The sequence below is a fragment of the Malaclemys terrapin genome, chromosome 1, assembly GCF_027887155.1.
Source record: "Malaclemys terrapin pileata isolate rMalTer1 chromosome 1, rMalTer1.hap1, whole genome shotgun sequence".
Lineage (NCBI taxonomy): Eukaryota > Metazoa > Chordata > Testudines > Emydidae > Malaclemys > Malaclemys terrapin.
The window spans coordinates 238,995,467-239,020,280 of record NC_071505.1 but is presented as its reverse complement, the minus strand read 5'-3'; the positions used below and the strand labels follow the sequence as shown (position 1 = coordinate 239,020,280).

At 39.8% G+C, this 24,814-nt stretch overlaps 1 protein-coding gene across 3 annotated transcripts in view; it reads left to right on the top strand.

Annotated features, from left to right (window-relative positions):
* The window catches only part of FHL2 (four and a half LIM domains 2), a 53,124-nt gene extending 37,191 nt beyond the window's left edge, over positions 1 to 15,933 (top strand). For all 3 annotated transcript variants that reach the window (XM_054010421.1, XM_054010439.1, XM_054010429.1), the window contains 4 exons: positions 8,506 to 8,680; positions 11,564 to 11,733; positions 12,932 to 13,118; positions 15,037 to 15,933. In XM_054010421.1, the coding sequence (XP_053866396.1) occupies positions 8,506 to 8,680; positions 11,564 to 11,733; positions 12,932 to 13,118; positions 15,037 to 15,188 (684 nt within the window). In that variant the 3' untranslated portion in view covers positions 15,189 to 15,933. The remainder of the gene's footprint in view (positions 1 to 8,505; positions 8,681 to 11,563; positions 11,734 to 12,931; positions 13,119 to 15,036) is intronic.
* The last annotated feature ends 8,881 nt before the right edge of the window (positions 15,934 to 24,814 follow it).

The window sequence follows — 24,814 nt, the reverse complement described above, 5'->3', positions numbered from 1 at the left end:
TAAATCATATCTACTATTGTAGTGTTCTTTTTACTGCAAGATGGATCTATCTCACAGATCTTAAAACAACCCTCTCCCCAACCTCCCCCACCAAAAAAATAACAATATTGACAAGCATTGTAATGTGAATTTAGAATGAAGCTGATTTTAATCATTTTATCTACTGCATGTAAAATAAAAACCGAAGGCCAATGAAGGATCTGTATTTATTTTCTTGTTTATGTATAGCTTCTATACAGCTGAAAATTTTCAAACTAGAATTTGATACATTTAAGAAACCACCCTATGGGCCTGATTCTCCTCACACTTATGCCAGTTTAAATGAAGAGTAACTTCACTGAAGTTACACTGGTATAAGTGAGAGTAGAAGCAAGACCTATATTTTTTTTCCAGTCCTCAATGTCACTGATGGAGCCCTGAGGATCTCCATTTGTTTATGGACTTCTGATACTCCCTGTAGGCCCTTTGTCATAGCCACTGGTAGGCTTCTAAACCAAGTCGTCCCTCCGCAGCTGGCAAAGCGTTCATTTTTGCCTCATGCACAGAGCCGGATTAACGTATAGGCAAATTAGGCATGTGTTTAGAGCCCAAATTTGGGGAAGCGGTGAGCAGGGGCAATTTGGCTAATGAAAGGGCAGGTGGGCCAAATATGAGTGGGATTTTGTGCACCAGGTCACAATGCCACTCACTCAAATTATGGAGTGGCAGCTGGGCTAAATTGGAGTGAGTGATGTTGTGACCTGCTGCAGGGGGTCATATTAGAAGGTAGTGGCCCAGAAGTGTATGCTTGCCAAGGGGCCAGTGATGGGGTAATTCAGTCCTGCATGGCACTTTTCTGTTATCAATGGCAAGTGGCTCAGTTCACTGCTTCCTCATATTCCTACTACCCAATAGCCAGTTAGCAAGAGGCCAGAACTGGGATTAGGATTTGGGTGTCTCATTCTCCACTGCTTTTTACCTTGAGGGGTCTTCTTCAATTGTGGAAAGTGGGTGTAAAATATGACCACAAGTACGGTTGACATATTTGCTTTGGTAACACTTCATATCCACTGCGCACAGGTGTAAATGAACACCCAACGTTCAAGGCAATAGGGGCCTGATCCTCCTTTGAATTACACCAATGTAAGTCAGGAGTAACATCTATGGAGTCAAAGCGGCGTAAAATAGGTGCAAGTGAGACGACAGGAGAGGCAGACTCCGGGTCTCCAACACAGCAATGCAGAACACAATCCACTAAACCTTCTCTTTAAGGCATCAAGGCCATGTCCACACCAGCGAGTTTACAGCTGTACCAATGCAGCTGTGCCGCTGCAAAATCACTTGTGTAGCCGCTCTGTGCGGATGGGAGAGAGCTCTTCCATCAACGTAATAAAACCACCTCTATTGAGTGGTGGTAGCTGTGTCAGCAGGAGAATTTCTCCTGCTGACAGAGCACTGTGCACACTACCACGTATGCTGGTGAAATTTATGTCACTCGGGAGTGTTTTTTCACACCCATGAGCGACATACATTTTGCTGACATAAGTGGGGTAGTGTAGACATGGCCCTACGCTGAAAAAAAAAAACTTTTTTTGACTTAAATCTAAAGGGTTTTTTTTTTTTTTTAATCTTGCAATCTCTTTATACTACTTTCATGGATGACTCTGAATATAATTCACAAATTATACAGACTGATACTTTATTTAAAATGTTGGTTTTCACAGAAACACAGATAACTAAATGACAACATGTTATGTTAATAATATATCTGGCCTGAGGCCATCATGTTAACTGTAAACATTTCTAGCTAATATTTATAAAACTCTGACAGGCAGATTAAAAATGTTGTGTATTGAATGGCAGGAGGCACCGATAGACATTAAAAAAATATCTCCGTGTTGCTTTCACAGCCATTGCACATTATTTCTATGCCAACAGCTTCCTAAGATTGTCTCTTAAGAAAGAATGAATTTGTATTTAAAAAAAAAAATAGATTTACATTTCAAAGCCCAAGTCACTGGTGAACTTGTGCTACAGCTATTGTTTCCCACTCTTGCTTGCTTGAAACACTGAACATTCTTTCTGGAAATTCCTCTTCCATTTTCAAAAACTCAGATGTTCACATTTGCTTAACGGCTTAAATTTGACTTTTGAGTTGATTTCAGCACTTTTTTCAATTTTTTTAAAAATAGTTTCTTTGCAGTCTCTTTGGCACAGAGAACATCACCAATACAGGAAATACCCACAACAACTCACCTTTCTAATGCATACCATAAGGCAACATATAAAGGAATGAAAAAATCTGTTTTTGCAAAATTTGAGAAAAAAATTAAAAGAGGATTGTTGTGGGAGGCTACTGTAGCAGCATATGGGCCAAAAAATAATCAAAAGGGTCAATCTTAAATATGCACTGCAAACAGAAAATGGAGCCACCAGTAATATATGGAACAGGAAGGTTATCTTAACAACACTTTAATTAAATCTCAATCCTTTGCTGAGCTGCAATTCTTATTTTGCTTTGGCACTGAAAATCTGACTTGTCTGATATCCTGTGTTGTGTTGTGAGGAGGAAGAGACACCAAGGACCTTCACCTGTACATTTTCTAAGCACTGGTTTTCACAGTGCATCAATCAGTCACAGGACCTGCACCCCAAAAATTTACACACTTTGAAATTGTATCCTACTCTTCCTGCCTTAGATTCTAAGGAGAACATTGTTTCTAGTAAAAATGCTGATGTTTTCACTAATTCATGAACACAAATATATTTGGTTACTTTCCTGTTCATAACCTCTCTAATCTCCTTCTTCCTATTGTGGTCTCTGAGGAGACCAAGTTCAGTGGAAAACACAATGGCTTGAGTAGTAAAGCCTAACTAAAAAACAATACTGTTTCAGGGCAATAAGGGATTTATGCTTATAAAACTTGGTAACTCTAATCTTATGGTTCTGTTCAGTTTTTAAAAAAAGTTATTCACCTACAGTTATATCACAGAAGAGGAAAAATATATTGTATCCTGAATGTGTAAATTATGGAAGAATTATGGAAAAAATACAATCTCACCCTCACTTAAGAAGGTTTGATTTGGAGAAGTTTGCTTTGAGGACAATATTATGTAATACAGGATTGACCTTTGTAGAAAGATCAGGCTGAGAAGCATCCCCCCCATCCTGTTTCTAATTCATACAAGTTTATTAAATTAGGGGGTTTTTAATCATCAAATGAAACTAGCTAGGGGAGGGAAATTATTTTTTGAGCTCAGAAGAAAAGTAACTTACTTAAGTGCTAAATATTTTTCCTGTAGATTCTGCTACAGGCTTTTTTAAAGCTCTGCAGAAGGATGCAATTCCCCCCCTCTGCTTTAACCAGTAACACATATCCCTGAGATTTGTCTAGAGCACTCTTTCTTTGTGTAGGCTATAGAACATTCATACCATAAACAAATGTGCATGTGTACACACACACACACACACAGTTTCAACTTCCTTACTTTGGTCAGAGACCCATGATCCATCTAAGGTAACCCTTCTACATTTCTCACCTGTGCTTGCTTCCCATATCAATAGGATAACAGAATCTCTCACCTGTACATCAGTTGGCACAAGCTAAAACATACATTTTCAAAAACAGCCTCGAAAGTTGCACCCATAATACTGGTTTAAAAATCAGGGTCAATGGATACGTTGGGCCAGATCCTTATCTGCACTCGGGCTGCTTTGCTCCACTCTGGTTGCACAAAGCTGCTATGAAGCCAGCTTAACCAGTCTCTTGAGGATGCTTTCTAATGCTGGGGGATCCTTGGATGTCATTCTACCATGATAATGGCTTTATGTCACTCCCTCCTGACCTCATACATGTAGAGAGGATGGATCGAGTGTCTTTATAGCCATGATCCCTGCTGCTGCTGGAACAACTCCTCGCAGTTGTGAGCAGCCAATGCAAATTAGAGGAGGTCTGAGGTGCTCTAGCTTGCACTGGAGACTGGTCCAGTGGTAGGACATAATTTGGCTTCAAGTCACCATTGCACATGCAACTCAACCGCAGCACAGCAATTTCGCAAAGTCAATATGTCTACATTACACTTCAAGATTTAACCTAGCTTTGGTTAGCTTTGATGACTCTAGAGGTTTCTGGACAAAAAACATTTCATTGTTAAAGAAAAGGGAAAGGCATAGGTGTGACGTTGTGCAGTCTATATGGTTTTAAAAAAACATAATAAGAAGTGAATATAATGTAACTGGAATATGCTTCATGCAAAAGGTCTCTTGTAAGGTATCATTATAAAGCTTATAATCTACTGAGTGTGATCATCCGATTTGTATAAATGTATCACTCTTGTATCTGAAACTAGAAATATGAAATATAACTCTGAGGGCCTATTGTAATTATGCAAAGTGTGGGCCATTAATGGTGGTTTGGAATCTTGATGACTCCTATTAACCAGGACCATTGTCTGTAGATGGCTGTGTTTACCTGTTAGTCTTCCCTGTATGTGTGTGTGCCGGCAAGTGGGTAACGAAGTCTTGCAGTGACATGTGATCATGTCACCTGAACTGGAATCCATCTTTAACCTGGGTGCTTTTCCAGTGGGGGTGGGGGGTGGAAACCCAGAGGGACAAAGGGTTCCCGCCTCATGCAAAAGATATATAAAGGGGTGGAAGAGAACAGAGGGACAGAGGAGCCATCATGAAGAATCCCCTAGCTATCACCTGAGCTGGAACAAGAGCTGTACCAGGGGAAAGAATTGTGCCCAGGCCTGGAAGGTGTCCAGTCTGAGAAAAAACTTACTGAAGCATCTCTGAGGGTGAGATTATCTGTGTTCAGTTTGATTAGACATAGATTTGCGCATTTTATTTTATTTTGCTTGGTGACTTACTTTGTTCTGTCTGTTACTACTTGGAACCACTTTAATCCTACTATCTGTATTTAATAAAATCACTTTCTACTTAGTAATTAACTCAGAGTATGTATTAATACCTGGGGGAGCAAACAGCTGTGCATACCTCTCTATCAGTGTTATAGAGGGCGAACAATTTATGAGTTTACCCTGTATAAGCTTTATACAGGGTAAAACGGGTTTATTTGTGTTTAGACCCCATTGGGAGTTGGGCATCTGAGTGCTAGAGACAAGCACACTTCTGTGAGCTGTTTTCAGGTAAACTTGCAGCTTTGGGGCAAGTTATTCAGATCCTGGATCTGTGTTGGAGCAGACAGGAGTGTCTGGCTCAGCAAGACAGGGTCCTGGAGTCCTGAGCTGGCAGGGAAAACAGAAGCAGGGGTAGTCTTGGTACGTCAGGTGGCAGCTCCCAAGGGGGTTTCTGTGATCCAACCCGTTACAATAGGCTTCATTATTTCCAACTTTAAAAAGTGCAAGTTACATTTTTGGTGAGGATTATATAAGCAAAAAGGAAAAAAAAAAAAAAGCAGTTAACAGATACCCACTTTACCAACTTTGGAGGTAAAAAATATTTTGAAGAACACAGCAAAAAAAAAAAAAAAAAGAGGTGGTTTCCTAAGTTTAAAAATGCCTCCAGTTTCACAAAAGACAACAATAAAGAAAATAGATTTGCAGTCATTCCATTTTCCACCAATGAAATTTCACATTTTGGAAAGCTCTCTGTTGGCTCTAGGTTGCACTTTTCCAGGAAAAATATTATTCCTTGGAGATCATGATTAAGTTGTTCAACTTCCTTTCAAGAAATAAATGTAAATATCAATCTCTTCAACAAAAGAGGTTTTTTTTTTTTTCATTTTTATGTTAGAAAATCTGATATTTAAGGATCAGAAACTGGTTTCTTTCAGAAGGTTGTGTCTGACGTGGACAGAGCAAGTGGTATGAATAACTCTTTGAAAACAGTGAAATAGGAACCTCTATGGGTATTACACTTTGTGTGACCTCAGAGTAGGAACAACAAGAACATCCTCAATTACTACTTGAAAAGAGATTTTGAGGGAGTTGAGGTGAGCAGGGCAGGTATTCAAACAAGATTTTCTCACTGTGCCACTGTTAATGATCTGTCTCACTGATGATAGTAAAATGCTGACATTCCTTGGTTCATTCTTCTCTCTTCTGTTCACAAATATAATTTAGTGCAAGCAGTTTGTCCAAATTATAGGTAAGTTTTTAAATGGAAAGTGAAAGGTTAGTTTTTCCAGTGTGTTTTAAAAATTGCCTTTTCATGATACAGGAATCAATGCAAACTCTGAGAACCTATACATTTAAGAGGCCCTTGGGTAAGTCAAATATTTCGGATTATTCAACCTATGCAAAAATGCAATGGGTTGCGGTCTTCTTTTTTCTTTTATTTTTTCCCAAAAACCCTTTTAGTTGAGATTTATTTTGTAAAATCAGGATGGTTTGGATCTGGGTTTTGTCTGAAACACCAAAGACTTTGGGAGTTACAGTGGACGTGGGTTTTTAATCATTCCTAAAAGAACAGTCCTTTAAAATCATTTTCAGCACTGACATTTCAGTGGAAGAAATATTGTTTGGAACTGTGATGCCAATCCTAGTATCAGACAGTTCTAGAGTGGCACCTACAGAAATTATGTGACATCACATCTATTTGGGGTGCCCATGGCAAAGCAGCAACGTAAGTAGCAGCAAAGTGGTAGTGACAGTTCTGACCCATATTTAGCATCTAAGTAAAACTGAACTAAAGCTAGTCTTAAAAAATGGAGAGATACATGGCCAGTTCAATCCTTAGTGTAAAACCATTAACAAATGGAATTAATACCAGAGATGAATGTGGAACAGAGATGTCTGCCAAGACCCATGTTAAGGGGGAACGACCTAGAAGACAGCAATGGCCAAGAAGGAGGTCGAAAATTTATTATATTTCTGTTAATGATTTAATTGTTAGGGGAAATACATAAATGAGACTACTTGTTTCTCTGTGGTATTACAAAAAGCAAAGGTTACATTGCTTTTGGGGTTTTGTTTAAAGCCTATTGTAAAGGAGATAGAATTGTCTTTTGCCTTTTTGAGTAACCACAGCAAATCAGTTCATCGTCAAGCAGGACAATTTGTTTTCCTGAGCTGTATGAATAAGCCTCAAAACCTGGCTATGTGATTCAGACTTGGATATGTGATTCAGACTTGGGGGGAGGGATAGCTCAGTGGTTTGAGCATTGGCCTGCTAAACCCAGGGTTGTGAGTTCAATCCTTGAGGGGGCCACTTGGGGATCTGGGGCAAAATCAGTACTTGGTCCTGCTAGTGAAGGCAGGGGGCTGGACTCAATGACCTTTCAAGGTCCCTTCCAGTTCTAGGAGATGGGATATCTCCATTATATTTATATTTATATTTATTTATATCTTTGTGTAACCCTTCTGCCCATCAGAGTTAGCAACAACAAGGGCCAGGTTCAGTATCTAGGGGTCCCTTTTCAATAACACAATGGAAAACCGGCTTGAGCCCCCATCCAGTGACCTGGGACAATTACATACTGCCGCCCCAGGAGGCAATACTTCCCCTCGTGCAAGCACAGAGTCTGAGTGTAGCAAAAACCTCTTAATAAAGGAGGGAAACAATGTGGCATTATGTGGGGAAACATGACAAACAGGATTCATAACACAAACTATGAGCAAAAGACCCACCCCCAAGTAAGCTTGTCAGTGTCCTTTTCCCACTCAGGGTCTTAAGTCCAGCAACCCAACAGTCACCCCACCCACAGTTTGTGTCCTTGGTCAGTGCAACCCCAGAGTTCAGAAGTTCATCTGCAGAGTTCACCACCCAGACTGAGTGGAAGGAGGGGGAGATATGGGGGCACCTTACGTGCTCCTCTGCTCAGGTCAACAGCCAATTGCCACGCCTCTCCGCGGGGTTCTGCTGTAGTCTTAATCGCCAGCCGCATCACTCCACCAGCCATCCTGCTGGCTGCTCCTCTCTGCAAGCCATCCTGCTAGCCACTCATCAACTTGTCTTCAGGCCCTTCCCCTATTTAACACAGCTCTCAGTGATTTCAGCTGTTAGTAGGGGGCCCTCAGTACTAGCACACTCAGAACCACTAGCCTAAAGTATGTCTAATGCTTAGACCTAGTAATCAGTGATGTCAGCTCTGCAGCACCTAACAAGACTCCTAACTACACCATTAAGAGGTCCAGAGAGCCCATACTACCAGATACATATACCTATCCCCAGCCTCTCTCAATTCACTGGGCTTTGGAACCCATGTCCCTTGCCTAGCGAGTGCTACTTAGTTGAGGGCGAGTTCCTCCATCATAAAATGCCAAGTACAGTTCTACTGTCCTTGATTCAAATAACCAGGATAACACTACTTTATTACTCCTGCTCCAATAACAAAGAGACTGGGGATCCCATAGCAGACAAAGTGACTATTTGGGCAAACAGTGGGTGGGTGGGTGTGCCCATGCAAATGAGATCAGCCTCTGAAGTCCTTTTCCACAGCTCACCACCAGATCTTAGGGTAGAGCTCATTCTGACTCTGCTTACACGTGGATAGTCTCCCAATTTACAATTGTGCAAATTATTCATTCTGTTTATTCTGTGGTTTTGGATTTCTACAGGATCTGTCCTACAAGGACCGGCACTGGCATGAAACCTGTTTCCACTGCTTCCAATGCAAGAACTCATTGGTGGACAAACCTTTTGCTGCAAAAGAGGAGCATCTACTTTGTACTGAATGCTATTCCAATGAATACTCTTCCAAATGCAATGAGTGCAAGAAGACTATCATGCCAGGTTAGGATATACCACTTTCATTTGTCTGTACTTTAAAGGCCTGCCCCAAAGCCCACTGAAGTAATTGACAGTCTCTCAACTTCATTTCATTTTATATGGTTTAAAGGCCAGAAGGAACCATTTTCTGTATATCACAGGCTATTCATTTTCATCCCGATGCCCCTATATTAAGCTCAAATACTTTAGTTATACTAAAGCATTTCAGTCCTCAGGAAATTAAACTATGTGCCACTGGGAAACAGCGGGAGAGAGGAAGGTGTCCAAATGCCAAGATTGCGGCAATGGCAGGAAACTGGATGAGACCAAAAAATAAAGGCTGGGTCAAATATCAAAACTAACCCCAGCATCCCTTGTAACAAACATCTTTACAATACTGAATATCCTAATTCATAATCTGATGGGCCAGTTGGGGATGTTATAACCTATGTTTTAAGTTATCCAGATCACCTAATTCACATAATAGATCTCCACACATCCATTATACAAATGAGATGGATTAATACAAAGAAAGAGGGAAAAGTAAGTTCAGTTCTATTTTTAATTCCATTTTTGATAAGCATTCACATCGTGCCATAATCAATTTGTACACTATATATGAAAGTTTTATGCAGCCTGGACAGACAAAATTCTTATACACCGTGTCTGTCTAGTTTTGTCTTTCTTTCTTGTACACCATCTTGACTGGCTGCTACCATTTGAAGAGCAACAGGGTGCTTTTAAAGTTTAACTTTTTACTTAAATAGCTAAATTGGGAGCTAAATGCTCCCAGTTTAGCTTTTTAACAAAATGTGAAAAAAGCAGCCAGGCTACCTCCAAAGTGCTGTTGAGTACTGAATCTGAAAAGATAGAACCGTTTCCCTTTCAAGCTCGGCTATCCAAGAAATAGCTGCCTCTCAACAGCCTAAAACTTGGGTATATGGTAACAGACCATTGAAACGTGCTCTGTAGTTTACAGTGCCATAGCATTCCATAACAATTTGAAGGCTTAAAAGGCCAGAGGTTGGGGCTGGGTCTAGAAATAGATAATGAAAACAGTTTTTACTCTTAAAATTCAGGAATCCATATACCCGCCTGGTAATGATCAGTGATATGATGTTATTCCAGCTGAATCCTTTCTGAATTGGCACTTTCATGTCAACCATGTAAAAATTGGCATGGGTGCCTCACAGGCCGTGACATAAAAATTGCAGGGGCTTGGGATATAAAATAGGATGTATAAATAGAAATCATGCAAATGTGTTTAAAAGCAGATGGCCAAAATTGCTCAGGGTTCCACATTTGCACTCTCTTTCCCCTTTTCAGGGGTATAGATACATTACTTGTGTTTTATTAGTTGAGAAGTATAGCTAATTGTGTCATTTTTAATTGTGAGACGGAGTGTTCATGAACATTATTTTAATTTAGTCATCTCCTAGTGTTTGGTGTGCTCCATTTATTTTAAGCTTACAATCCAGACAGGAAATCAATTAACCAAACATTTTGCAACCACATCCCTGCCTAATGTATGCAACTAAAGCCATCATCACACTTGGTAATCAGGCTGCTCTACACCAGTGTTTTTCAAAGTTCAAGTCGGTCACGGCATGTAAGGCACTGGATCACTCTGGTCAGCACCACTGACCGGGACGTTAAAAGTCCTGTCGGTGGTGCTGCCCAGCCAAGGCAGGCTAGTGCCTACCTTTTCCAATACCACGCAATGCCCCGGAAGCAGCCAGCAGTGGGTCTGGCTTCTAGGCAGGGGGGCCACGGGGCTCGGTGCGCTGCCCCTGCCCTGACCCCCTCCTGCTCCCCAACCTCTGCCCCTGCCCTGAGCCTCCGCAAACCCAGAGCCCCTCCTGTACCTCCTGCAGATGTGGTCGATGTGGTTCAAAAAAGATATATTGGAATTGGAAAAGGTTCAGAAAAGGGCAACAAAAATTATTGGGGGTATAGAACAGATTCTGTATGAGGAGCGATTAATAAGACTGGGACGTTTCAGCTTGGAAAAGAGACGGCTAAGGGGGGATATGATTGAGGTCTATAAAATCATGACTGATGTGGAGAAAGTAAATAAGGAAGTGTTATTTACTCCTTCTCATTACACAAGAACTAGGGGTCACCAAATGAAATTAATAGGCAACAAGATTAAAACAAATAAAAGGAAGTATTTCTTCACACAACGCACAGTCAACCTGTGGAACTCCTAGCAAGAGGATGTTGTGAAGGCCAAGACTATAACAGGCTTCAAAAAAGAACTAGATAAATTCATGGAGGATAGGTCCATCAATGGCTATTAACCAGGATGGGCAGGGATGGTGTCCCTAGCCTCTGTTTGCCAGAAGCTGGGAATGGGCACTGGGATGGATCACTCGATGATTACCTGTTCTGTTCATTCCCTCTGGGGCACCCGGCATTGGCCACTGTCGGTAGACAGGATACTGGGCTAGATGGACCTTTGGTCTGACCCAGTACGACTGTTCTTATGTAAAAGGGTCAGGGACTAACATAACTGGCATTTCCATCAGACTCGTCCTTGTGCTTGTATCTGAGGCACAAACACAAAGCAGAAACTAAATGAAGAAATAACTGTAGGACTTTAATAAAAGGTGTGGAACAGAGCGAAGGTAAGGCTAATACTGCAGATTTCACAAGAATTCCTAATGAATGAATTCTCACAGTGCCATCTGAAGGAAGCCTGAGGCTTTCTGTAGCTACTCCTCTCTCCTTACAATAACTCGCACACTCTGGAAACTTCCTCTATGAACAACACCCAACTCCTTGCTATGCTAACTAATCACTACACAGGTTCTAGCCATCAGTAGAACCAATTCAAAACTACAATGGTTAAAACTGCTATAATTGTCAGCATGAAGGACTTCATTTTGTGCTTTGATCTCATGACAGGTACACGCAAGATGGAGTATAAGGGCAATAGCTGGCATGAGACCTGCTTTATCTGCCATCGTTGTCAACAACCAATTGGAACAAAGAGCTTCATCCCCAAAGATAATCAAAACTTCTGCGTACCCTGCTATGAAAAGCAGTTTGCCATGCAGTGTGTCCAGTGTAAGAAGGTATTATTCTTAATTTATGTATCTCAAATTTACAAATTTGTCATACCTACTAAATTGGTGGAGGGTTTTTTGTTTTTCTGTGTGTGAGATAAATTGTTATGAAAACAATGATAAAATCAACTGACCTTAGGATATGCAGTACAACTTTAGGGTGCAATCCTGCAAACCCTTATTAACAAGCTCAATGCTTATTACCATGAGATGTTTCCTACAAGGGGATGACATCTTTAGCTCTGAGTGTGGGAAAGGCATGCAGCATGAAATTTTCAAATTAAAGCACTCAGCAGTGATCCAACCCAGCTCCCACTGAAATCAATAATATTTTCTCATTGACTTAAACAGGAGTTGAGTTAGGCTAATGCTGAGTCCTTTTGGAAATTCCAGCCATAAAGATCAAGAGGAAAAAAGAAAGAGTTGCCATGTTTATAGCATATATTTTCTGAAATCAACATTTCTGAAGTCATTACTCAGTTATAGGTCACAGGCGTTTGCAGGATCAGGTCAATTATTTGCACAACATATTTCCTATAATTCATACACCATCATTCTTAGTGAATTAGAATTAAAAAATATCAGAGGAAGAAATAAATGAATGACTTGATCCTGCAACTCAGAGTCTTGTGGCTGATTCCTTGCTAACATAATTTAGTATCACTGACTTCAGTGGGATGGTTTGAATGACTCGTTATGTGATGGATGTCCGGGACTGGGTCAAAGAAATGCAAGCAAAGGAGAAGAGATACATTTTCAGCAGAGATTTGAAATTAAATGGTCTGTTGATGAGGAGGAAAAATAAAAGGAGGCTGTTTCAGACAGCAGAAGCTGCAGAGATAAATTATTTCACCACCTGGGATGGGATTATGTGAGAGCATGGAAAGGAGGCCAATGCTGAGGTGAGCACAAGGAAAGGAGTAGAGGAAAACATGGTAATGAACCAGGATGGTGTAAGGGTTTTATATACAAAGAGGACAATTTTGAGCAAGATTACAAGATGAAAAGGGAGCAAATGAGTTGTTTAAAGATGAGACTTTGCATAATTGGGCACGACAATCCCAAACCAAGGCTTCCCTCTCAAGGTCAGTTCCTGCCAGTAAGCATCAATGTTATTCCTGGTTTTAAAAAGAAGTCATCCTCAGTAAGAAGGTGACCTCACAAAACCTCTTTTATTCTTGAAAAAAAAAAACCCCACAAACCACAGGCTATCACTACAGGAGGTGTAACTTACCGGGAGCAGCCCTGGCACAAGGAGTGCTTTGTTTGTACTGGATGCAAGAAGCAGTTGTCTGGACAGCGCTTTACCTCCCGGGATGAGTTTGCATATTGCCTCAGCTGCTTCTGCAATCTCTATGCCAAAAAGTGTGCTGGATGCACCAACCCCATCAGTGGTAGGTGTCTTACTACCATGATCTTCAGAAATGTAGAAGCAATTAATTTTAAAAATATTTGTTAGAAATGCAGTGGTCAGGTTAATTTAAGAGACCCAACAAATATCCCAGTCATATCATATCCTGAATTTGAGCACTTTTATTTGTGCAATCTTTGGAGTCTTGGAAAAATTGGAATGAGTCCTTACTTTGAATTTTTCTCCTTTTCATTTGATTTCCAGGGAACATGTAGACATATCCTAAAACAGCTATGCATACCGTATAACATACATACCCCATATGGTATTCAACCTACTTTTATTTCTGAGACACTACTGTATTCACCAACAATAGTTTCCCTCCCAATAGAAAGTACATTTAATTATGTCTCATATTTGACTGCAATGGGGTTTTCCTGATTTTCAAGATAGGTGCTTAGAAATCACAAGGCTTTGAGGCACTGCCCTTCAATATAAAAATATTAAAGAGAACAATTATATAGTGCTGTATGACTAAGCATAAAAATATCACCCTCCAAGTGAGGTGATCAGTGCTTTAGACATGCGAGTTATACAGTCCAAGACTGAGGTTCTGAGCCACAACTCATTGCCTGTCTGCTTACACCTCTCCTGCCATTAGTAATAGTCCACTTTGGATGGCACACTTAGCACTTCTTTGTCATCATGGAAATTCAACATTTTCTGTCTATCTTTATGCTGCAATCTCCCCCTTTGAGCTTTTTGATACTAACTTCACTTCGCTCTAGAGTGATCAGATATCCCAATTTTTGGGTCTTTTTCTTATATAGGCTCCTATTACCCCCCACCCCTGTCCTGCTTTTTCACATTTGCTGTCTGATCACCCTACTTCCCTCCCAACTGTCCAAAATACTCTTGCCAAAATCATCTCTCACTTGTCAATTCAACCACGTTGCACACATCCTTTCAGTCTCTTCACTGGCTGGGACTGTACTGCCCCTCGGCAACAGGTTCAAACAGCTTGTTCTTGCAACACATAACTCATATTGAAATCTGGGCCCTTGTCCCCTTTCACCTTCCTCCAAACTTCTGCTTCACCAATGAGGCCATCCTCAATGGCCCCTTCACCTCTCTCTCTCAAATATTTTTGCACTTTCTTCGCATGCTTCCACTTTCTTGACACACCCTCCTCAAAACTATCAAACCATTGCCTTTGCTCTACTCAGGTCACTCAATCCCAGTTCTGCAATGTTACCTTCACAATTGAGCAAGTTAACATTAAATTTTTTTTTTTAAAGACCCTAATCTTTCAAGACATATGTATCCCTGTACTGAATAACCATGTTATCTTATTTCTTTAACCCGTATCTTTCCTCTCTGTTCTGACTCCTTGGTGTACATTATAGCCCATTTCTCTGTCAAATCCATCAGTTAAGGCTCAAGTTCATCACTTAAGGTCCAGTTCCTATTCACACTGAGTAGCATGAAGATTAAAGGCTGCTCTATGCTAGAAAATTACATCAAACCAGCAATGCCATTCAGGGATGTGAAAAATCCACACCCTTGAGTGACATAGTTAAGCTGACCTAAATCCCCATGTAGACAGCACTAGGTCAATAGAAGAATTCTTCCATTCATCTAGCTATTGCCTCTCTGGGAGGTGGATTATCTACGCCAATGGGACAACCCCTCCCGTTGACAAAGGAAGTGTCTACACTGAAGCTCTACAGAAGTGCAGCTGTAGTGTTTTAATTGTAGATAATCCCTAGGATACTACTCACCACATGTAAGGATGGCAAAATTAGACTAAAACAAAGCAGGAATGGAATTCTCTGTCACAAAGTGTCTTTCATTGCCTTATATCCGATATCAGTAGGAGTCCCCAAATAGCTTTCTTACACTAAGCCACCTGATGACTGGTACTCTATTGTTTTTCCTTATTACTTTTGGTTTTTAAATAGGACTCGGAGGAACCAAGTATATCTCCTTTGAAGAACGGCAGTGGCATAATGACTGCTTTAACTGTAAGAAGTGTTCTCTTTCATTAGTGGGCCGCGGCTTCCTCACAGAAAGGGATGACATCCTTTGCCCCGAGTGTGGGAAAGATATTTAAAGTTTAAAACAAGGAGGAAAGCAGAGTTGTGCTTGCAATACATATTTTTTGAAACATGCGATGTTGTGTACTAGCTTTAGTCAACCATATGAAGACTTTACTCTTCTGTGTTTCTCAGTACCGTTCACACCACGTAACCTTTTTTTCCTCCAGACTGTCTAAATCCAAAGGCGGATTGGGAGGGGGGCAACAAATGATCTCAGAATCTCTAGATGGGTTGTTGATGGTTAAGAATTTACACAGTTAATCAAGATAAGTGCAAGACTTGATATATGAAATGTTTTGACTGTTATTGACATTTTCTTTTCTTCACCTAATATTTGAATTTACAAACCTTAGTCTTTAAGAGAGTGATATGTTTGAAGGATTACAATGACTATGTGCTATAACTTCATAGATAGAGATTCAGGGTGAAATCTTGACCCACTGAAGTAAATGGCAAAACTCCATTTGACTTCAATAGGCCAGGAATTCAAGCCTAGTGTTCTTGGAATGTGTAATTGCAGTGTGCTGTCAAGTGTGTAGAAAGATGAGAATGTAGCATGTGTATCAGTGTTAAACGATCTGTGCCATGCCTTAACTAGGAAAAAATGATTAATCAATCATTTAAGCGGGAGTGTTCTGTAACAAATATTTTATTGCATGACTAGATGATCATTGTGTGAAATACAAATTCTGTTGTATCAATTGAAACTACACTGCATAGTGTATTTCTTAAAATAATAAAATCATTTAATAAATACAATTTTTTTGTGATTTTGATTTTTTTATTACTTTTAATGTGTCAACATTTTCTAAAGTACAGTGTGTGTAGAACGCTTCCAAAGTTTAAAAAAATACAACATAAACCATATAAATACAACCCACTTCCCCAAAGTACCGGTAATACTGAATTTGCAAGGTTCTGATAATTATCCTCAAATGGACGCACCAAAATAGCAGGTAATCTCCCATTGATTCCAAACAGAAATGAATAGTAACTAAAATGTGCAAAAAGACCAAAGAAATATCACCCACTACAATAATTAATGTATGCTCAATTGCTGTATTTAAAAACTGGTAAAAAGTATTCTTCTGAAAATAAAGTTTTAACATCAACTACAATTTGAGGTAGTTGGTCAATTTAGAATCCATATGGCCTTATATAAAAATGCTGACCATGTCCAAAACATTGTGTGATTTTATGGGTAAAACACAGCAATTGGAGAGAAAAAATGTGTCTGATCACCAACTATTGGAGATATTTGCTACTAGCAGTCACAGATGGGCCACATGCCACAGTAGGCAGTCTCATCAGATCATACCTTCCATAAACTTATCAGGCTCAGTCTTGAAGTCAGTTAGGCTGTTCCAGAACTTTACTCCTTTATTGGTTAGAAACCTTCATCTAGTTTCAAGACTAAACTTTTTGATGGCCAGTTTATATCCATTTGTTCTTGTGTCAACACTGGTGCTTAACTTAAATAACTCCTCCCCCTCCCTAGTATTTATCCCTCTGATGTATTTATAGAGAATAATCATCTCTCTCCTCAGCCTTCTTTTGGTTAGGTTAAACAAGCCGAGCTCGAGTCTCCTCTCATAAGGTTACTTTTCCATTCCTCTGATCATCCTAGTAGCCCTTCCCTACCCCTATTCAGTTTTAATTCATCTTTCTAAAACAGTGGTTCTCAAACTTTTTTTACTGGTGACCCCTTTCACGTAGCAAGCCTCTGAGTGCGACCCCCCTTATAAATTCAAAACACTTGTTTATATATTTAACACCATTATAAATGCTGGATGCAAAGCAGGGTTTGGAGTGGAAGCTGACAGCTCGCGACCTCCCCCCCACATGTAATAACCTTGCAACAGCCTGAGGGGTCCCAACCCCCCAGTTTAAGAATCCATTCTAAAACATGGGAGACCAGAATTGCACACAGTAGGAGCCTAGTTAACACTGAAAAATATAATTTGTCCTTCCCTCTCCCCTCTCCATTTTTTTTTTTTTTTGTTAATATAGTTCTCACAGCTAAATGCAGTTGTCTGCTGCAACCTCACCCAGAGCTGGATACAGTGTAATAGTTACTTGGCTTGTTTTACATATTACTTTTTAAGTACAACCTAATTTAATTTTTTTTTATATACCATTGCTGACACTGTTTCCATTATTTTTTGCCTTCAGCCCCTTAGAGCTCTGCACGGATACAAAATCTGTATCTGCATCCAATCCGCAAACATGGTCCACAGCTATAAAGCAGATTTGCAGGGCTCTACAGATCCTTCTGTTATTACTGGTGTGGTTTCATGGACTGAAATTAGAGCTGAGGAATAGCGACTTTTCTGAGTCTGTGCATGCAGCACTGGGTAATTCAATTCATAGCTCCATTTCCCCACCTGTAACACTGAGATAATATTTACATCCCTGAAGTTTATACAATGGTTTTATAAAATGGGAGAGCTGTCTCTACAGCTATTTTTATCATCTACCTATCAATTTTTCTATGCCATATTTGTGAATTTGATTATTCCTCAGAGATTAATCTCTTTGTCTTTGTATTTAATCTTACTTCAATGATATCAGCCAGTTTCTCCAATTTATCAAGCTTGTATTTTATTCAGTCATACCTTCCAAAGTCTTCATGTTACCTACAAATATTTCAGTTTAGTTACTGTGCTTGCTCGGTACAAGACAACTTCTGAACAGGCCACTCACTCTGCTACAAGTGGTATGAATGTGTAATGAACATTACTGCTAGAGAAAAAACAAATTAACATCTCAAAATGTATTCATGAATGGACTTTAACTGTTGACTGGTATATGAATTTTTTGGGGTGGTTTAGCCTCACCAGGGAAGGCATGACTTTAATCCAGTCATGTTGTTTATTTGTAATTTACATAATTATTTCTAGGTCTAAACTCAAACAATTTAAGAGCTCAAGAGAACACATGAGAGATTTATTTGTACAGAAGTCACAAAGTAACATACCTGCCATGACAAATGTTAATTTTAACTTTGCATAGCTACTATTGCAACACGTGTATTCATGTCCAACACCTTTTCGTCTGGCACCATTTCTAGTTTAGATTTGCTACAGAGAAAATTGTGGGTGATAGAATGTGCTGGCAGTGGAATAATATCATGAAAAACAATCCATTGAAGGAGACTCCTGGCACAAACTTCAAGGATGATGGCCATGTCAGACAGTGAATACCCTCTTTATGCACTTTCCAGATGGAAGTAATTTGTATTCAGCAGGAGTTGGAGAAGATCAGTCAGTTAATTATACCTGACGTACTTTCAAAATAGAAGAATTTCCCTGTCATAGTTACGGATGCAAATCAGCTTTCAGAATAAAGAGAGAAAAAGCAACTTTGGAAATCTTTGTACCCAACATGGGTTACTTATTACCTGCAATGAATCTCCTTTAAAAACTAAAATTAGTATAGCAATGCAGTTTGTGCAGGTAACTCTCATATATACAATTAGTTCACAGTTCTGTTTGCACAATCACATTATTTAATGAAGATTAAAAAAAAGCCATCCAGTCCCAAACAATTTTGGTTTTACAATATCAGATAAGTGAACACTATCATTTTTATCATCACTTTCTATGTGAGCAAAAATGCACTTAACATATACAATACTACCCACCTAGGTCCTTATACTGCATCTATCACCATGGTATCTGATCATGGTACTGATTGCATTCAGGAGGCTCTCCAAGCAGCATGCCAGAAAAGTGATATTCTAACCACTGTAAATAAATTATTCCAAAATACAGTAGCAGTTGTCCTTGAACTGTATGCCTGGATGTATGGAAACCTTAAGCTCAGATGATATACTTTTTCTACATACTTTCAGAATACGTCACTTGGTTTCTGTATCCATGTTTGCATCTGAGACATCTGTTGACAAGATTGTTCCCATATACGACAGGGTACTATCAGCTAGTCCAGGGGTAGGCAACCTATGGCACGCATGCCGAAGGCGGCATGTGAGCTGATTTTCAGTGGCACTCAGACTGCCCGGGTCCTGGCCACTCGTCCAGGGGGGCTCTGCATTTTAATTTAATTGTAAATGAAGCTTCTTAACCATTTTAAAAACCTTTTTTACTTTATAATATATAACTAAACTATTGTTGTATGTAGACTTATAGAAAGAGACCTTCTAAAAATGTTTAAATGTATAACTGGCACACAAAACCTTAAATTAGAGTGAAAAAATGAAGACTCGGCACACCACTTCTGAAAGGTTGCCAACCCTTGGGCCACTCTAAACCTTCCAAATGTTTCCATGTTGTTGATTACCAGAAAAGTTCATTTTTATTTTAAGGAGCAATGTCAAGTTCTTGGTTATATTGGGAATAAAGATTAGAAAATAATAATGTTGCAAGTTATATGCTGAAAACCCCAATGAGCAGGTTGTAGCCAGGCCAAATTAATCTCTTCACTGCTGGTCCATAGAAGTTCTATGGGATTCCTAAGATATCAAGCCAGTTTCAAAGGGTACTTGGGGTATAGACCAAATTCCACTCATTTAGGCATGAAACAGACTTCCAAACTGGTCATCCACAGAGAATTAAAGTCAGATTCACCTACCCTGTTTGTCATGTTTGTTGTTTAAATCCATCAGTTTTAGATTAGTATGCTGGTTGGCCCAACAATGAGAAGCAGTATATTTAGAATTGAATTTGTCTGCTAAAGCACACAGGTGGCCTCAGGAGTAAAAGTAAGTGCTGTTTTCTAGTATCCTAGATCTGTTTTACCTTTACATCATTCAGTGCAAGGTCAGAAAATTAAATTTTGAAAAACTGTACAATACACTGAAAAGTTCTGACAGGCCAATTTCATGCTCCAGCAGAGTTCATGTGATGTCATCAGCAGTGCAAGCTGGTGCACTAAGACTGAGAGAAAAACATGCTTGTAAGTTGTATGTTGGAAACCTCTCTCACCCTTCAGCTATTACTCTGAAGCCAATGGATTTTTGAAGTCCTAATGTAGTCCATTTTGATTCTACTATAATTGTTGCACATGCCCTTTGTTATGCTCTCGGCAAACTATTTGGGCATCATGTGACCCTCAAATGAACTGTAATTATGTTCTTCTACCTTCCACACAAAATTAATTCCTTCATTTAAAACAAACTCAGAAATAACAGTACTCAAAAACTAAATGTGGAAGCAGAAAATAAAGTGTAATTTTCTTATGAAATACTGTTACTTTAGGTTTAATTCTAGTTAAAAGTTGAATCACAGTGAATAAGAAATTCCTCTTATACTTCTGAAAAAAAAGCATTGTCAAACCACACAAAGGCGTTCTTCCTCAGGATATTCCAAGATGGGAGCCTCCTGTAGCTTTTCTTTCCTGAGTGCCTCCTACAGGAAGCTATAACCTGATCAATTGGTTTTTTCCCATTTGCTGAGCTTCTGACTGCAGGAATTAGCCCTCTAAGGAAAGGCTCTGGAATGTCCTGCATGCAGCAGAACCAGAGTGGAAAGGGTCAAGGCAAAGAGCTACACACAGATTACCATAGATCCTGCACACTGCAGGGCATAGCTCCCTAGCAATCTCTTCAAGACATCTACCAGGTGGGTTTGGGGAGACAGGCCAAAATTTCAAATTTAACTTTAAAAAAAACAAAACCCCAATATATTCATCATCATCGTGTACCAGTAACCTTCACAATGTCAGCACAACTCTAGAAACAGTGTTTGATAAAAAAATAGCCAGGAGAACATAAAACATCATTTTATATGTGATGTCCTGTCAATGTTTTTCTAATTTCATGCTAGCTTGGCAATGTATCTGGGATCAAACAATAGTTTTAAAGAGGTCACGCTTGGGACCTGAACTTCTTCCCAGTGTTCTTTAAAATAATTTTTTTTTAAAAATAGGTGAGGACCTGAAAAACCAACTAGTACACCAGGTATCTATGTTGTGCACAATATAGAATAACCCAGAAGTCACTGTCACAGTTACCCGGTTAACCATACCTTTGACCCCTCCTAGTCACTTCGAGTGCATCCCCTTCTCTCAGGTCTTAAACCATCATCTGTCTCTTTAGGTGGAATCACATGATTCTCTCACTCTCAGACCAAGCCTTGGGCTGTAGTTACAGGTGCTAACAGCAATTACCTCAGCAGGTGTGACAGAGGCTCAGTTCCCTGCATACCTGTTCCCTACAGGAGTAATAGCAGTGGCAACCAGTGAAACAAACAGCATTCTTAAAGAAAAGTAGTTTTTATTTAGAACAGCATTTCAGAGAAAAAACATCTTAAAAAACAATGAACCAGCCTATAGGCACATCTGCCTTTCCCTAAGACTTACCGTTTCCTGGATCTGGGGAAAGACCCAAATCTTTCAGCGTCTTCTGCAGAGCCTCTTTCTGTGTCAACCTGTCCCCCTGCAAACGGACCCCCCAGAAAGGGCTTTTTAATTGTTCTTTTGATCTCCGGGATCCCACCCTGGCAAAACAAGGCTTGTATTTTGGCTGGAGACAATCTTTTCTCCCACCAGCTTGTAACTGCCCCTCAAGGTTGGTTTGGAGGTTGCTTGTCAGGAGCCTGTGTTGCTTCCTTGCTTATTTTCCCTCACAGCCCCCTATTAAGCTAGAACAGGGTTTGGCAACCTATCAGAAGTGGGGTGCCGAGTCTTCATTTATTCACTCTAATTTAAGGTTTTGCGTGCCAGTAATACATTTTAACGTTTTTAGAAGGTCTCTTTCTATAAGTCTATAATATATAACTAAACTATTGTATGTAAAGTAAACATTTTAAAATCCTTATTTAAGAAGCTTCATCTAAAATTAAATTAAAATGCAGAGCCCCCCAGACTAGTGGCCAGGACCCAGGCAGTGAGAGTGCCACTGAAAATCAGCTTGTGTGCCATCTTCGGCACGCGTGCCATAGGTTGCCTACCCCTGAGCTAGAACAATGCATTCATACAGGAAAGTCTTATAACCCAATATACATTAACTTCCTCTCACTGATCAGCTCTCACATTTTTCATAAAAGGTATCATCTCTCAGTATTCTTAGATTATTACACGGACGTGGAATTACTGTCTCACTTCCAATAACACAAGTGATTTTATTAGAATTATTTTTGCAGTTATTAAACTTTGCAAATTAGGTGTGCATCAGAAGCTACTGCTGCAAAAAGCAATCAACATCTGGATGAAAAATTCTGAAGGTGAACCAAGATACAGCAGTGAAGCTCATTTCTACAGCAGAGAGCTGGACCAGGCATAACCGGATCAAATGAAAACCTGGAATTCATGTCCAAATCTCCCCTGCCCTGTACAGAAGGGAAGAGAGCAGTGACTTCTGCAGCCCCCTTTGTGAGTTAGGATATATAGATGTAGGAGAGGGCAAGCCCTAAAGAACCCATTTTAAAAAGGGTGATGAATGAAGCCTCTGAACAGCCACGGACAGGAACTGCCTTAGCAATATAGTTTCAAGAAAGCAGACGAGAATGCTGGTTTCCCAAAACAAGTATGGAGGCACTACCCTAGCCTTCTATGAATCCCCTTGACTTATCCCTCAAGGAGCCAAAACTGAAGCCAAGACAGAATGGAAAATTTTGCAAGGGGAATCTTGAAGATTTTTCTTCCCTAAACTCCCTTCTCTCCAGATTTTACTGTGAGCAGTGAAAAAGCTAGATCTGGCCTAGAGTTTTTCCATTATCTTGTATAGTTAAAAACAAAACAAACCCCCTGATGTTCTTTGATTTGCTTTTTAAATGAGTAGCATGCAGACATGTGGCCATTTATTTTGTGGGGGAAATTTCAGAAAATTCATCTGCGTAAAATTAAACATTTAAAAAATGCTGTTCAGATTAAACATGCAGTGATCTATACTTACTTCGAGATACACAATCAGGGAGGGAGGGAGGGGAGAAGACTCAACTTAAAATCTAGCATCACCCAAGGTACACAAAGCCAGTTCTTCCCTGAAGCATAGTTGAGGTCGTCAAACCAGATACACCTCTACCCTGATATAACGCGACCCGATATAACACGGTAAAGCACAATCGGGGGGAGGCGCGGCTGCACACTCCAGCGGATCAAAGCAAGTTAGTTGTAATGTGGTTTCACCTGTAACGCGGTAAGATTTTTTGGCTCCCAAGGACAGCATTATGTCCGGGTAGAGGTGTTTAATGGTGCCCTCTGGCCTTAACAAAAAACAATCTTTATGTAAATATGACCTCTTATCACAGAACCATAGAGACTGCAGGAAGGGATACTTGAACAAATAACTGCAGCTATCTGTCATTGGTATATTTCTTCTATAGAGCTGGGTATTTGGTTAAAGATATTTGTCGATCACTTTCATTCTTTAAGCTATTTTAAATATTGCGGTGGTTTGTAAAATGTACATATATATGATAATAAAATAGTTAAAAATTTTGAAAATGACACTAATATGAAAAAAGTTAGTTTTAACGGTCTTGCCAATTTATTCCTTTTAATGTAATATTTTGTTTGAAAATGTATGCATCTCAAATATTTGGAAAACATCTGCCTTTCAAATAATTTCCTAGACTGCATAATCTTTCTTCCAAGAGCAAACAATTTATATTCAAGGAGCTCTAATTAGGGAATAGCTAGAAAGTGTGCCTTACATGGACAAACTTATTGCTATCATAATCTGTATATAAAAGGAGTCACGCAGGTATTGTATGCAAACTGGTAACATGCTGGTCATTAATATTATTGCATGATGCATGGATGGGTGGTGTATAAAAACTTATAGGTATGTGCTGGAAATATTCTTAAAATGTGTTTTGCAAGCAGTGCATAAGCCCAACCTGTCCGAGACAAAGGAATATTGTTTCGCTTGCTGGACTATGATGTGTCTCCAATGTAAATTGAGCAAAGCCAGGCCAAAAACAATGGAAAGTATATTTATATACAAGATAAATAAAGCCATCAAAATATCATGTGAGGGAGAGGACCATTTAACCATCACAACTGGGGATGGAGGCTGTACCTCCAGGCTCTTAAAACAGACAATGGCCTTTGGGAAATATAAGCAGAAACAGAAAGCCATTTTGGCATCCATCACACAAGAAGCCAGACCTCTTGAAATCTGAGAAAAGTGGATCCCTTCAGCTAAGGGGGCTGATGTCTCTGGGAACTGGCTATAGGTGGGAAACCTGCTTAGACAAAGACTAACTTTCTGAAGTTATTTTAGTCACTAGAAAGCGTGTTTTGTTTGTAACCTACCTTTCATATCTCCAACTCTTGCTTGAAATCATTCAAACCTATGCTCTTTGTTAATAAACTTATTGTTTTGTTACAAAACTATCTCAGTGCTGTTATACTGAAGTGAAGTGTAAGTCTTCAGCTATTGTAACACTGATGTGTGCTCTGTCTCTTTGAAGGCAACAAACAACTTCTGTGAGTGTCCACTGAGAGGGACTGAACACTGCAGGAGGACATCTCCAGAGAACTTGGGTTCACTGACCGTTACCTTCAACGCAAGGTTTGGACTGGCAGAGTTTTGAAGCATTTGTTGGCAAGGCAGGTGTGTCAAGCTTGTCAAGCTGGTGTGTCAGGGAGCTGAAACATAGCTCAGCAGCAGCAACGCTCACTCTTCCTGAGGCAGAGTGGTAACATGGTGGCTCACAATTCTGGTTATCCTGAGTAA